The 15,904-nt window shown below is 36.5% G+C and overlaps 1 protein-coding gene across 2 annotated transcripts; it reads right to left on the minus strand.

Annotated features, from left to right (window-relative positions):
* Nucleotides 1–8,645: 8,645 nt before the first annotated feature.
* On the minus strand, nt 8,646–13,860 carry LOC113325427 (RCC1 domain-containing protein RUG3, mitochondrial-like). Of its 2 annotated transcripts, XM_026573634.1 has the most exons (7): nt 13,658–13,860; nt 11,477–12,054; nt 11,204–11,343; nt 9,880–10,074; nt 9,607–9,735; nt 9,278–9,433; nt 8,646–9,069 (listed from the first exon to the last, which is right to left on the minus strand). In XM_026573634.1, exons 2-7 carry the CDS (start codon nt 11,989–11,991, stop codon nt 8,858–8,860), a joined length of 1,347 nt encoding a protein of 448 aa, XP_026429419.1. In that variant the 5' UTR covers nt 11,992–12,054; nt 13,658–13,860; the 3' UTR covers nt 8,646–8,857. The 2 variants fall into 2 exon arrangements, with proteins under 2 accessions (XP_026429419.1, XP_026429420.1); XM_026573635.1 differs by lacking the exon at nt 13,658–13,860 and having other exon boundaries at nt 11,204–11,350; nt 11,477–11,765.
* Nucleotides 13,861–15,904: the final 2,044 nt, after the last annotated feature.

Here is a 15,904-nt window from a genome sequence, read left to right on the forward strand (position 1 = left end):
CTTGATTTTTTCATTTTGTGGAAATGCAAATCATGTCCAAAATAAGTGTTGGAAATTCAAGAGGAATAACAAAAGAATTTCCAAACTTCAAAATGACATGCAAAAAATGAATATGGTCGTAGGTAATCAACAGGGTACTCCTGTAGACAAGAAGAAATCCAAAAGAACCAGATTCAGACGAGGTAAGAAGTCTGTTTATACAACAAACCTTGATAAGTCACTATGTGATAAAAGATGTGAGCATTCGGCCCACTCCGTCACTATCTAATACTAGTGATGTCTGCATCCCCATCTTTAACTTGAGAAAATGAGGACTGCATCAAGGTTGCTCAAGTTTTGTATTATTACTAATCTCTTATTTTATATTTGTTTTAAGAAAATATCTTTTTGTTAAAATAGCTTGTTCAAAGTTCTTCTAGGGTTTGGCTGTCCGTAGGTCTATTTATATTCATTTGTGATCAAAATGCCCTTCACTTCTCTTAACTTTGAAAGATACAGTTCAAGGCTCTTGTAACTAGAGGTATCACAAAAAGGGATGCAGTTGAAGCAATTAATGTGTATCTTTGTGAATGAATCATTTCCTCAAGGAAGAAGAAGGTGAGATCCACAAATGATGAAGAAGGTTCTTCCTCTAACTGCCTCTTGTCTGTTTGCCATTTTGATAATAACTTTAGAGGTATGGTGAAGGATTTCATCAACAAAAGAAATGATTTAAAATCTCAAATCATTTTATCTTTAGAAAATATACCTCACTATGAACGTATGTTGTCTCTAACAAAGAACACACTTGTGTGTACTAAAAAGAGAGCTTAGCGAGTTGACTGATATTTCTGAAGATCTGGAGGAATTGAACGATCCCATAATCAATGGGTTTTTCAAAAATGAGAAGGAATTCTAAGTAGATGCTCTGAGAAAGATCTACGATGTCTAGGAAACTTCTTATGAGAATTTATTCTTGTGTCTTAAGAAGGATAACTAGGTTTTGGAATAACCATTATTATGAGTATACATAGCTATTTCCAACGATTTTCATCTTGCAATGTTTTCAGATTTATTCATTTAAATTCTAAAGTTTATTTGGAAGATGATTTTGCAGTATTAATATTTATGGTTTTATATATTGCAACTTGTTATGGGATATGTGTGTTTGCGTCCGTGAACTATGATTGTGCCATATATAATCAAAATTTAAGTCTATCATGTGTCTTTATGCAAATATTGATAAAAGATAGAATGAACTTTTGACAATAAAAGTTAAGCCTATTATGTCATTATGCAAATATTGATGGAAGATAGGATGAACTTTTTTTTACAGAGGTTAAGTCTATTACACGTCTCTATGCAAATATTGATGAAAAATAGAATGAATCTTTAAATATTCGGCAGTATTGGTCTTTCCCTGATCCACTTCTATGTGAAAGTATTGTGTGGCTCCATAAGTTCTCTTATGTTGAGCATTTCCGATTAAATTAATCATGGGTTCTCTTGTGATTAATTTAATCGAGTATTTTGGATACAAATTCATGTTTCCTGTTATTTGTTTGTGTCCAAAGAAATCCTTATTTTCTTGTAAAAGTAAGGTCGCTCTTGTTGTTCTTTCGGAAATGACATTTTATGGGGGGGGGGGGGGGGGGTGGTGGGGGGGGGGGGGGGGTAGTTCTTAATTGAACTTGTGCTTAATTTCCAAATCTTTGTGGGGAGTGCGGCTGTGGAATGTTTTAGGAGTTTTCTTGTATCTTTATTAACTCCTTGATGGATGCATTTAGTTTCGGCTATATGATTGCATCTAAACAAAGTTGATATGTTCTCTTTTAGTCATGAAGTATCTCTATTAGAATTTCATTATGATCCCACTAGTTTTTGTATATTTGTCAATTTATATTGACAAAAAGGGAGAGAATTAATGTGTAGTTCACACTACAAATACATATGGTTTACGGATCATTATGTAAGGGGGAGTGGTTTTCATGTGAGATGAAGTATTGACCAAAGGGGGAGTGATACATATCACCATAGTATTGTTGTCAAAGTTGTTATACAATAGACTTTGATGCTGTATAATAATACTATGACACTGTATAACAATGATTGAGAGCTATTGTTTTCTCATTGTTATAGCAACGGATCTTCAACAACTATGATGTTGAGTTAAACACATTCATAATCAAGGGAGTACTTGGAAGTGACGAAGATTTCGAGTAATTCTGAAGAACCAAGGAAATCAAGCATTTGGATTGAGAGGTACAAAGTTTATTTATTTTGTATTCCATATGTATTGATAGTTTTGTCACTAAAATTGACAAAGGGGGAATTATTAGAGCACTGCTCGGTCGAACTCGCAAGCGTTGCTATCTCAAGATTGTTGTCAAGTTTAGTTTCCAAAACTATAAGTCTTGATTTCTAGTCTACTTATAGTTAAGTCTCGTATTAGTATAGAAAGTGTAGTTGAGCATTAGACCTCACGGCGTTCATCGATTGAAGACGAAAAACTACTAAGGGGAGCTGGTGGAACTTCATCAACAAAAGGTATATGGAGACTTGAACTCATCTATCACTCAAAATTCTATCTACTCTATCTTCTATTTGAGACAAAAGTCGTATAGCAATATAAACTTCGATTATACACATTTGATATTTCGAGCTGAGTTTAACTCGCTTACATATTTCTCGAAATATGTGTTGGTAAGCTTTCGTGTTAACCAAGTTCATCTTATATTGTTGACGAAAGTCAAAAGATGATCATGTGAAAATCTCCTGGTAACATCTTACATGATTTGTATGAGACGGTCATTTGATATAGACTAGGAATGTTTCTTATTGATCATTCGATCACTCGAAAACTGCTTTGAAGCTAATAGTTTGTGTGAGACAGCTATTGTCATCTTCCGAGAATGTTTCTATGATTGAAATGGGAGTTTAGAACAAATAACCATGATTGGATATAGCACATCATGCGTACTTGTACGCTAACTATTGAAAGTTATTCCAGGTCCGGAAACCATGGTATGCACACCTGTATGCGTACTGATTGGTTTAGTAGAGGGTCGGGAACTAAGTAAGCATATCGGTACGCGTACTGGCGTGAGGTTCAAGTTCTAGGACTTTACTGAGTTTAATGGTATGTGTACCCGTCCTCGTACTGGCGAACCCAAACTTAGTCCGGACACTTAGGTATGCGCACCCGTTTGCATACTTGAGTGGGTTATGTTCTAAATCAGTTTGTTCATGAACTAATATATTTATATAATAAGGAAAACAATCTTTTGTAAAGCGTGACTATAATGTTCATGAATTGATTCGAGCGAATCAAAATCGATTTTGCTTCAATTGTGTCTTGTATACTTCTATGAGAATATAAACAATTGAACAACTCTAGAACTATTTTCATTTGAGTCATTTGAACAAGTTATGGTTAAGATGAATAAGGTTGATATGAAAGTGTTCATATGGCTAACTTCGATTAACTATTGTTGAGCTAACAAAGGTGTACGCGTTTAGGTACGGTTATTCATATCTAAATGAAGTCACTTTTCATTTGTGTGTAATAAGCTAAGTTTGATCTAACAGTTGAAAAATATTAGTTTAAGTCTAATTAGGTTTTCATCTAACGGTGAATATTGAATGATTTGTTACCAAGGTAACATTGATTGCAAACCCTGATTTGAATACTATATAAGGGAGAACTCTAACAACTGGGAAACCTAATCCCCACACCTCATGTATGATAGTAGTTGCGACTAGAGTCGATTCTCATTTAACCTTAGGTTTTTCTAAAACCTTGTAGGTTAACGACTTGAAGACTTCATTGGGATTGTGAAGCCAGACCCAACTATTTTCTCTGTAGTTGCATGTTCTGATCTTGTTGTTTTATATCGTGATTGAGTACTATATTCTCTAAGATTTGCTCGAGATTTAATCTCCGATATTCAAGATAAAAAGTAGTCACAAACATCTTCTTCTCATCGTTTTTGATTCCACATCATCTTGTTTCGCTACCATACGATTATGATTATTGTGAGGTGATTGATATTTCTAGGCTGTTCTTCGGGAATATAAGTCCGGTATATCAATTGGTTCCTATTCACCTTGATTTATCAAAAGACGGGACAAAACTCATAGGTATATCTGTGGGAGACAGCTTTATCTATTCAATAGACTTTTATGTGTGAGACTGATTGGTTTATAAAGTCTTTGACTTTCGGTCGTAGCAACTCTTAGTTGTGGGTGAGATCATCTAGGGGAATCAAGTGCGTAGAGTCCTGTTGGGATTCAAAGACGTAAGGAGAGTAATTGTACCTTGATCAGTGTGAGAGTGGTTAGGGCTCAACTACATTCCAGTTCGAAGTTAACTTGGAGTAGGCTAGTGTCTGTAGCGGCTTAATACAGTATGGTGTTCAAGTATGGACTAGGTCCCGGGGTTTTTCTGCATTTGCGGTATCCTCGTTAACAAAACTTCTGGTGTCTGTGTTATTTCTTTTCCGCATTATATTTATTTATATAATTGAAATATCATAGGTTGTGTGTAAGTTCAATCAATTGTGAATCCAACCTTTGGTTGTTGATTAAATTGATTGACACTTGGATATTGGTTTTTGATACCGTCCAAGTTATTTCTTATATTCAATCGGGCTCGCAAATTCCTATTTGTTTGATTGGAGATTGAATTGAGAAATTGAGATATAACTCTTTGATATACTTTTCTTAAGATTGAGTCTGACTGTCTAGTTGATTCTCTTGAAAGTATATTAGAGTTAGTCCATACAGATTTCTAAGCGAAATATTGGGTGTGGTTGTTAGACCCCCGCTTTTTCAGAACGTGTAGCTTTAGACTTCACGGTGTTCATCGATTGGAGACGAAGATCTACTGAAGAGAGCTTGGAGGAACTTCATAAAAAAAAGGTATGTGGAGACTAAAACTTATCTATCACTCAGAAATCTATTATATTCTATCTTCTAATAAGACTAAGTCGTATAGCTATATAGACTTTTATACTATACACATTTGATATTTCGAGCTGAATTTAAATCGGTTATCTATTTCTAGAAATATGTGTTGGAAGTTTTTCGCTTTAACTATGTTCATCATTATTCTTGACGAGTTTAGTTGGAAACAATCTATTTGTTGGAAACTAAATATTAAGTCAAAAGATGATCATGTGGAAATTTCCTCGAAACATCTTACATGATTTGTGTGAGACAATCATATGATGTCGATTTGGAAAGTTTCGTATTGATCATTCGATCACCTGAGAGTTACTTGAAGCTAATGGTTTGTGTGAGACAGCTATTGTAGTCTTGTAAGGATGTTTCAATGATTGAAGTGGGAGTTTAGAACAATTAACCATGTCTGGATACAACACGGTATGCATACCTAGTATGCGAACTGTTTTGTAATGATTCAGGTCCGGGAACCTTGTTTGCCTTACCTAGTATGCAAACGGTTTTATCTGTAAAGGTCTGGGAACCTTGTTTGCGTACTTAATATGCGAACGGTTTCACCTGAGTTGTTTCCGGGACGGCTGGACATGCCAAGGTCCGAAGCTGTTGTTCGCGTACCTGGTTTGCGAACACAATGGTTTAAGTTCTAAAATTGGCTAAGTATGATTCTCATACTTGTGAACTAAAACATTTCTGAATCAAGGAATGCAATCTTTGGAAACCGTGGCTTAATGTTCATGAATTGATTCTTGTATAAGTACTTTGTACGATTACGAATCAATCCGATTTTGTTTCAATTTGTTCATATATATTTCTATGAGATAGTGAACAATTGAAAAACTCAATGTGAAACACAATTAGATTCATTTGATTATCTTTCATATTTATATTTGATCTAGAAGTGTTAGATGAATGTGGTTAAGACAAAAGTGTTCATATGGCTAACTTCGGTTAACTGTTATTGAGCCAAGTCAATATACACGTTTAGGTACGATTGCCCATATCTAAATGAAGGTATATTTCATTTGTGTGTAACAAGCTAAAACCATCTAACAGTGGAGATTAATTGCTTTATTTTTAAGCAGACTTAGCTTGAATCTTAAATCAAGATTTCATCTATCGGTGAATATTGAATGCTTTGTTATTAAGCTATCTTAGCTTTTATTGTAAGCAACCCTGATTTGAAAGAATATATAAGGGAGAATTCTAGCAACTATAAAACCTAACCCCGTCACTTTCCTGTGTCCTAGTTGCGTACTAGAGTCGATCCTCCTTTAACCTAGGCTTTTCCAAAACCATATTAGTTTAACGACTTGAAGATTTCATTTGGTATTCGTGAAGCCAAATATAAAAAGTAGTCACAAAGTTCTTCGTCTCAGATTTTGTGATTCCGCAATAACTTTTTCTGTCACCATATAGTTAAGTTATTGTGAGGTAATAATATTTCTAGGCTTCTCTTCGGGAGTATAAAACCGGATTATTAGTTCGTTCTTGTTCACCTTGATTTATCATAAGACGAAACAAAACTTTATATGTACTTCTGTGGGAGACAGATTTATCTATTAGAATAGACTTATCTGAGGGAGGCAAATTTGTTTATAAGTCTTCGACTTTGGGTCGTAGCAACTCTTAGTTGTGGGTGAGATCAGTTAAGGGAATCAAGTGCGCAGAATCCAGCGTGGTTCTAGAGGCGTAAGGAAGGCGACTGTACGTTAATCGGTGTGAGACTTTTTTTTTTTTTTGAGAGCAAAGGGGAAAAATTTATTAAAAGCTACATTTTATCAAAACGATGAAATATAGAAGACCAAAGAGAGAACTAAGCTACATGTTGGTAACTACGGCATCCCAGTTACAAATTAGAGTGCTTAAGGAAAAACCATGAAAAAGACTGGTGTTAACAGCCCAGCTATAAAGAGTACATTTAATTGATATAATCAGTTGATCCAAGTTCCTCTTAATCCCCTTGTAAAGTCTACAATTCCTCTCCTTCCAAACAACCCACCAGATGGCGAATGGTAATAAACTCCACAGCTGTTGCATGAATCTCCTAGCTTTATTTCTTCTTCCCCATTCACACACATTCTTCTTTACAGTTTCAGACTACATTCCAGTCCGAATGGTAATAATCGGTGTGAGACTTGGTTACGGCTCAACTACATTCCAGTCTGAAGTTAACTTGTAGTAGGCTAGTGTCTGTAGCGGCTTAATACAGTGTGGTGTTCGAAGCTGGACTAGGTCCCGGGGTTTTTCTGCATTTGCGGTTTCCTCGTTAACAAAATTTATGGTGTCTGTGTTATTTCTTTTCCGCATTATATTTGTTTATATAATTGAAATATCACAGGTTGTGCACAGTTCAATCAGTTGATAAATCCAACCTTGTTTGTTGGATATAACTTGATTGACACTTGGTCATTGGTACCGTCCAATTTATTTCTCATATCAATCAGGCTCGCGGATTTCTATCCGTTCGATTTGCTGATTGTGTTGAGAAATAGAGATAAAGTTCTTTGATATAACTCTTGATTGAGCTAGCTTTTAAGTTGGTGCTCTTGGAATTATATTGGAGTTTAGTCCATACAGATTGTCGAACGAATTATTGGTGTGGTTGTTATACCCTCGCTTTTTCATCCTTGATTGTTCAATTCTTCATCTTCATCGAGTTCACCATTTGGTGGTGGATTATTTTCATGTTGTGCCAATTTAGGATCTTTAGTCTTGTTTTTATTTGTCTCCTTCCTTCGCCGCATCTTCTTTTGTAGAGGTTTAATCAGTGATGAATAATTTTGAGAATCGACGATTAATCAAAGATAAAATCGAAAAAGAGGAGAAGAGGTGATGAGGGAGAAGAAGAAGCGATGGAGGAGAGTGAGAAGAGCATACCGATTTTGGTTGAGGTCTGGGAATTAAATTAGTATTAGGTTATTAATATAGGTGAAGGGTATTTTGGTATTTTTGTGATGCATTAGATTTCCTTTATCTTCATTTAGGATATTTGAATCCATATGAGCCCTTAAAGCTGTTTCCCTGGAGCCCCTATAATAGGATTCTATTTTTTTTTTTAAGTGAGAATGTTATAAACACCCTCCATTTTTGTTGATTTTGCACAAATATTCACGAGGAGTAAAAAATAAATTTTTTGAAATCAACTTGAAAAAGTTACTTCCACTTTTTTAGAAGCAATTTGTATAAAATTGCGTCCACTTCTGAAAGCAATTTGTGCTAGTTGCTTCCACTTGTCAGAAGGTAGGGTATTTTTAAAAATTGAATAAGGTTATATTTTAAGGGGCGGATTTTGAGGGGTATCTAAATAATGTTCTCATTTTTTTTTCCCGGAATAGCCTTTCGTTGACCAAATTAGTTTGTAATACAAAGAACAACGGAGAGAAGGTTACAAAAAAGAAAAGACAAGCAACCAGTTTTCTGCCAAACATCGAATGTTTTCTACCAAAATTAACTAATGTAGGAGCCATGACGCTCTAGCTTCAAACCCTAAACAGTAAGTTAGTGACCACATCAGAGGGCTTAAAAGAGACTGGGATGAGAGCTATTAGAGAAAACTACCCCTCGTACATCCAACTATACTTACAGCAAGACTTCTATTTATATACGAAAGAGTGTAACAGAGTCTCTTTACTGGAGCATCGAGTACCCTAGTGACCTTCTCTTGTCCAAGATAATGCAATTCACAGGCATGTAAGAAAGTTGGAAAAATAACCTTGATAATTTTAATGCTGATAATTAACTGCTGAATGTTCCTAAATTATTTACCACATAGAAGGATCTTTCTAAATTTAGTGACAACTTAAAATGAGATAAATGGAATCTTACGTTATATAAGTCCTCTTAAATAGACATTCAAGCAAAAGATCTTTGATTCTCTCGCAAGACAAACTTTCAGATCTCAGCTAGAATTATGAACTCACCTCTCCTCTGTGGTTTGGCTTGGAGACCTCAAAACCAAGCACATCGCATGAGATGCTCCTATCGCAACTGAAAGGACATGGTGTGGCCCTAATCCATCATATTCTACAGGAAACTTCACTTCGACAGGCAAATGTTGTACCTCCAGCAATCCAGGAACCCCTAGTTGACAATCCCTCGAATTTCCCCACATGTATAACTTCCCTTTATCTGTAATTAAAACGAAAAAGACTCAGTACTTCTGCTCGATAAGATAAAATCAAAAGCTCTTAGTATAATTAGCTAGACTCTTGCAAGAGTTTTACCTCGATCTGCTTGCCTTATTTAATTTGAGGAGCATTTAACACACAAATCCGTGTATGGAGTGGACAAAATACACTCACCCTAAGAAAGAAAATACAGATATCACTATTCTTACCAGTGATAGCAGCTGAAGTTGAACCTTCGCAGGCAACATAAACCACATTTTCCTCAGCTAAAGCTTCAATTAACAATGGAACCTTCTGATTTTCGATTGAAGAATGACCCAACTGACCATGACCACCATGACCCCATGAAAGTACTTTACCTTCATCTGAATTAAATGATATAATCGATAATCAGGTCCTGATTCGCTAAACAATGAAAAACAGGGAATAACATAATGTGGGGGTTTCATATACACGTAAACCTATCAAATGCAGAGTTAGATAAATGATAACTACATTTCTTTAATGTTATTTGCCTGCTATTATCAAGTTATCTTACCAGTTAAGGCTAAGGAGTGATATCCACCACAAGCTATCTGAATTATACGAGTATCTTGAAGGCTAGGAACTGCTTGTGGTTTCCAACCACCAACTTTGTTTCCTCTTCCTAGCTCATAGTTAGAGTTTGCTGCACAAAAAAGAAATTAGTACAACATCACTTCCATTGTAGCGTTGCAACCCGTGAAATTGTTGTATCTTATCTAGATGAATGGGAACCAAAGCTTGTTCCTAGACATGGAAAAACAGAGGAAATCAAGGAAAAGCTCCATACCACCCCAATTCCAAAGTTGCCCTTCTTTAGTCAATGCCGTTGTGAAAAATCCCCCACATGATACAGCAGCCACGGGTACAGACAACTCTTTTACTTTGGAGGGGATACTTAGTCCGCCACCTTCATTTGGGCCACGACCAGGACCGAGTCCTAATCTACCATCTCCTTCATCTCGGCCCCAAGTATAAAGATCGCCTGCATTATAGAATTAGTCAACACATGGAAGAAGTTATAAACACTAGTATGACATCAATTCAAGCGGGTTAATTCATTCTAATCTAGAAACGGACGCTCACTCCCATTACTGAGTGGTCTCGGCCTATTCACATGGCTTACGCTTTAGTTAAAATTCATCAAATGCATCCACGGTAGTATGACTGAATGCTTTTCCCCTCCATTTTGTGTTGGAATTGGGGCCTTGTTAGGGCAAGATGTTAAATTGGAAAACTGGTCTGCAAGAAAGGGCGTGATAATTATGAAAAATTTCTAGTAGTTTGCAATTCCGACCACGTAAAAGTAGTACAGATTCGCTGAACACAATTGATTTGGCTATGTCAGATATGTAGCTCACTCAGGTATCCTCTTTTGGATTTGTTTTCCTGACCGCAACATAACATGTGAGCAAACACTACACATTTACCTTCTTCTTTTTTCTTAATATGAAGTAAGAATATTAATATAATATCATAGGACGATTGGTCTCAACACAATTCTCTTTGTTGACAAGCACATGTAAACTTTGCTGATTCGTGGAGCAATACTCCTCTTGTTTGTAAACTGAAGTGGGCTAAGATTGTTTTTTGAGCTAATAGACTCCAATGGGCTTAACACCACCATGACAAACTAATGTTGTTCATATATATACTGAGGGTTTGAGGGGGAGCTGCAGTGGTTGTGGTTGTAGTGGTAGAATGGTAGTGATGCTGGTTGAACTTCACTCTTAAAAACATAACAAAGCAGTAGAATATAGCACGAGCACTAGAGCTAATATTCTTGCAGAGCTCATTAACATTACCAATCTTTCTCCCATTACCAGCTTAGCTGAACCCTTCAACTCTCCCACTCTTCTAATTCAGGTAATGGTGCACTCAATATTTGTGGCAGTTTTAGAATCTCAATCTGTTACCAACGACCTAAATGTGCAAGTCCTATGGATTATCCAGATATGCCAACAGATCTAAGTGTGCAAGTCCTATAGATTGCTAGACCTACCTAATAATTTGACATTTTCAAGTAAATTGGTAAGTAACAAATATAAAACTCACCAAGATGTACTTGGTGTAGACGAATAGTGTTAAAAGAAAAATCAGACAAAGAAACTAACCAAACTCAGAGACTGCTGCAGTATGAGCCCCACTTGTTGCAATTTGGCATATTTTCCCACTCCAAGCTTTGTTTACCATCCTAGGCAACAGCTCCCTAGTATAGATTGAATGGCCTAAAGCGCCGAATCCACCATAACCCCTGCAAACTTCACATCACCGTAAAGACATAAAACAAGCACATGTAAACATATTAGAAACCCTTCATCTTAAACAACAAAATTTAAATAAACACAATAAGTCAAGAATTTTGTTAGACACTTATTGAAACTGACCAAGTGTAGACATCCCCAAGGGAGGTAAGAGCAACAGAATGAAGTCCACCGAGAGCAGTACTTCGAACGGAGTCAAGATTAGGGTTAAGAGTTGGACTAAATGCAGGGTTTTCATGGCCAAAGCCAAGGCGACCACCATCACCTTTACCCCACATCCAGATGTTTCCGTTAATTAACAAGCATGAGTGGAAGAAACCACAGGAGATGCCTATCTCTGACAATGATAATTTCTCAAATGCTGATGAGTCAGCGGAGGGTTCTCGGAGGAGGCCAGAAGTGGGAGAGAGGCGATAATTGGAGGGTAGGTGAAAAGAGGCGACAGGGGTAGGATATGCTCTGATCTCTTCAATTCCACCGCCAAGTTGGCCAGAACTTCCTCTACCCCATGATAGTAGTTGAAGGGTTGAGTTTGAGGTATCAGAATCAATTTTGGTCTGCCAAAGTAATGGAACTTTTGAGGAGGTAGAAGATGACATACAACGTGCAAGAAATGTGTGGCGCAGGTGAAGCGTCATTGAGGACTTCAGAACTGATCTTTCCTTTTCACTCTACTGTTTTATAGTTTCACCACTGTTGACCTGCATTACAATGTAAAAGCAAGAAAAGTAGATCTATTGCTTAGAAATGGCAGCATAGTGTACAAAATTCTCGCATATACTATATAAAGAAAAAATCGAATTTGAATTTGAATTTTATCAACTGAGTTATTTCATGTTCTAATATCTTGAACGACTTTCTTAAAATTGTTTGCCAGTATATATAAGCTTTGAGGTTTTCATCATCTTGAGGAGCAATGAGACCGTAGTCCCATTTTAGTTACAGAACTACGCTGCTTAAACAATATGAACCTCTTTGAAACAAGAAGCTCTTGAAAGTTTCAGTAGTACTGAAAAAATTTAGTCTGTCCTCAATCGTATCACTTAAGGTGCGGGAAACTGCATTACATAGTGGGTGATACTGATTCAACAAACAATGCACAGGGAGATAATCACAAGCCATTCCAGAAATGGACAGTGTATAAATCACTTTTAAGATCATTGTATATGTATGGATCCAAACTGAAAGTCTTTCTTTTGATCATCATAACATCCCTAATTTTGTCAATTCTTGAGAGCCAGCTCCACATACACAACATGAACTGTATAATTAGTCTTTGAGTTGCAACATTTAAATTTCACAGAATGTTAGCATCAATAAGATTGATTCAGTCAGAGGTTAGATTTCTTGAACTTGACAAATGATTATTTGATAATTTATACATTTTGTGAACCTTCCTTCTGTAGGTAGAAAACAAAAATAAGAAATTCCATGTCGTACTCATGCCAGATAAGCATCTACACTAGAAAATCAAACGATTATATCACAAGGACATCCGGAGTCCATAAGTATCTGACCATGTGATCGAAAATTACCTGGCTATCCAATAATCCATATACATAGATTAATTCGTTTTTTTAACCAACTACATCTTTGCTTTTTTTTTTTTTACTTGCATTTCCCTCCTAACCTCTACAACACTGTCTAAACTTTCCAGGTCTTGATATGCACTCGACAACAAAGATCTCTCTAGTTCCCACAAGCCGAAAAAACATAAAAATGGAGGCAAACAAGAAACCATTCATTAAAAGACTCCCTCTCAATCTTTTATAAACCCACAATGCATCCTTCAAAGTCAGGTGGTTCCATTCGGGTGTTGGAGTGTTGCGTCTTATGCACCAAATCAAATGTTTCAGTCGGCACCAAGCAAGCACACTATCATAGTGTTAAAGTCAACAAGTTTATAGAGATTAATCTCATAGAATACTGCGAGAGCATTTGAGAAAAAACCACTTCGAAAATGCTACATTGTTAATAAGGCATTAATTACATATTGGCAATTTCAGTAAAGCCATGCTTAAAACGTCGGCATGAATTGATTGACCTAGAATTATGAAAATATATGGTGAGATGAGAACCTAAAAGCATCTGGTTGAAACTCTTGTTTCCTAATCTGGTAATACTATGATGTAATTAAGCATAGGGTTTATAGTGCAGGTTCAAAATGGTAATTACTGATAAGTAATTAAGTCCTCTCTTTTTTTTTTCTTCTTTTTTTTTGCATTAAAAGATAATCAATCGGTAAAGAAAGAATTACTTTGACAACCCTAAAAGTTAGAATTATAGTAACAACTGGATTCATACCTGTAAAATCAAAATGATCTGCTTTAACCTAAGTGTTCATGCTGCAGCATCAGTAAGTTCCTCAGTCCAGTTGGAGAGGAATGGTCTGAGGTTTTAGAAGAAGAGGAGTTAACAGGGAGTTGGGTTTCTATTATCAAGAAGATCCATACAGTTATGAGGAGGTCACTGGCGGGTTTGCATTTACTCCCCCGTCCCAAATAACATGACCCCGTTCAGATTGCACGAATTTTAAGACAGAAAGGAGATACGAGTATCTTTTTTAGTAATTTTATAATAACTCTACATTTACGGATAATAGTCACGAAACTTAGAAACCATTTATCTCTTAAACTATACTTTGTAAGTTTCATATCATTCAAAAACATTTTAAAACTATTACATAATTAATATAAACATGATTATCATATTATACATATTTTTTATGTACAAACAACAACTAATTAAAAGGGTAAATCTAGAAATATCCCATGTTTAATGATATAGGTCATCTATTAGTGGGACAAAATTCGAAAATTAATAGGTCATCTATTTAGGGTTGGAGGGAGTATTTTTCTTTATTTGATCTTGGGTTGGAAATATAATTTGCTTCGGGTTTTTTTTGTTGGAAATTTAATATACTGCCATACAGTATATTACTAGGGTCGTAGCAACTCTTAGTTTGTGGGTGAGATCAGCTAACAGAATCAAGTGCGCAGAATTCGGCATGGTTCTAGAGGTGTAAGGAACGCGACTTTACCTTAATCGGTGTGAGACTTGGTTAGGGCTCAACTACATTCCAGTCCGAAGTTAACTTGTAGTAGGCTAGTGTCTGTAGCGGCTTAATACAGTGTGGTGTTCAATCTGGACTAGGTCCCGGGATTTTTCTGCATTTGCGGTTTCCTGGTTAACAAAATTTATGGTGTCCGTGTTATTTCGTTTCGGCATTATATTCGTTTATATAATTTAAATATCACAGGTTGTGCGTAGTTCAATAAGTTGATAAATCCGACCTTGATTGTTGGATATAACTTGATTGACACTTAGGCATTGGTCTTCGGTACCGTCCAAATTATTTCTCATATCAATCAGGCTCACAGATTTCTATAAATTCGATTTGCTGATTGCATTAAGAAATAGAGATAAAGCTCTTTGATATATCTCTTGATAGAGCTCACTTTTAAGTTGGTGCTCTCGGAATTATATTGGAGTTTAGTCCATACATCGAACAAATTATCGGGTGTGGTTGTTATACCCTTTTTTTCTTTCATAGTTGGACATACATATATATGTTCCCTCATTAAAAAATTTACAAGGAAACCCCAGTTGTAGATGTGGAAATTTGGATAAGGGGCAAAAGCATCATTTCAAGACCATAGAAAAAACTCAACTCTCAAGGAAGAGATTAATCCCTTGGTACTCAAGGCACCAATAGCCAAGATTTCTAGTACACGTCCCCGCGAGACATTGCTGGTCATGATGTCGTGATTCCTAGCGCACATCTCCGACGAGATACTGTTGGTCACGTAGGTTCTGCATACTTATGCACCAGAACAACCACAATTCCATCATGTTTTCGCGAGACACAGCTGATTGTGATGCCATGATTCATAGTATAAATCCTCCACGAGATACTGCTGGTCATGTAGGCTCTGTAGATGCGTAAAGACATCCCTGGCGGACTTATGACCCAGAGCGAAGATACGTATATCTCCTGTAAGCACGACTCACCCTATTTGAGATCAATGACTGATTCCTAATACATCAGCGCGAAATACACTGGTCATACATGCTATAGGCTCTTACTCGACTTACTAAGGTGTCCGAATAACTCATAGGACATCCCCGCGAGATACGCTGGTTATTCTACCTCTGAGCCCGTTCGACAGACTCCTAGAACATCCTTTCGAGATACACTGGTCTTGTTGGCTCATCATATGGACACACAGTTGATCCTAGCACATCTCTGCAAGATACGCTGGTCAAAGACAAGTGAGACAAAGTCTCGCAGAGGCATTAATCGGGCATACAAAAACCTTTTTCTCTCTCTCCAGGACGAGTCCCAGCTGACCACAGAGAGATTCGGATCCGTTAAGAAAATCTTCGAGAGATTTTGATCTGTCTACAAAATCTCAGAGAGATTCAAATCTCTCTGCAAAATCTCGGAGAGCTTCATATCTCTTTGCAAAATCTCTCTGCAAAATTTCTGAACATATCGCTCTACAAAATCTCTGAGGAATTCAAATCTCTCTGCAAAATCTCTGAGGGATT

Source organism: Papaver somniferum, chromosome 11, assembly GCF_003573695.1.
Source record: "Papaver somniferum cultivar HN1 chromosome 11, ASM357369v1, whole genome shotgun sequence".
NCBI lineage: Eukaryota > Viridiplantae > Streptophyta > Magnoliopsida > Ranunculales > Papaveraceae > Papaver > Papaver somniferum.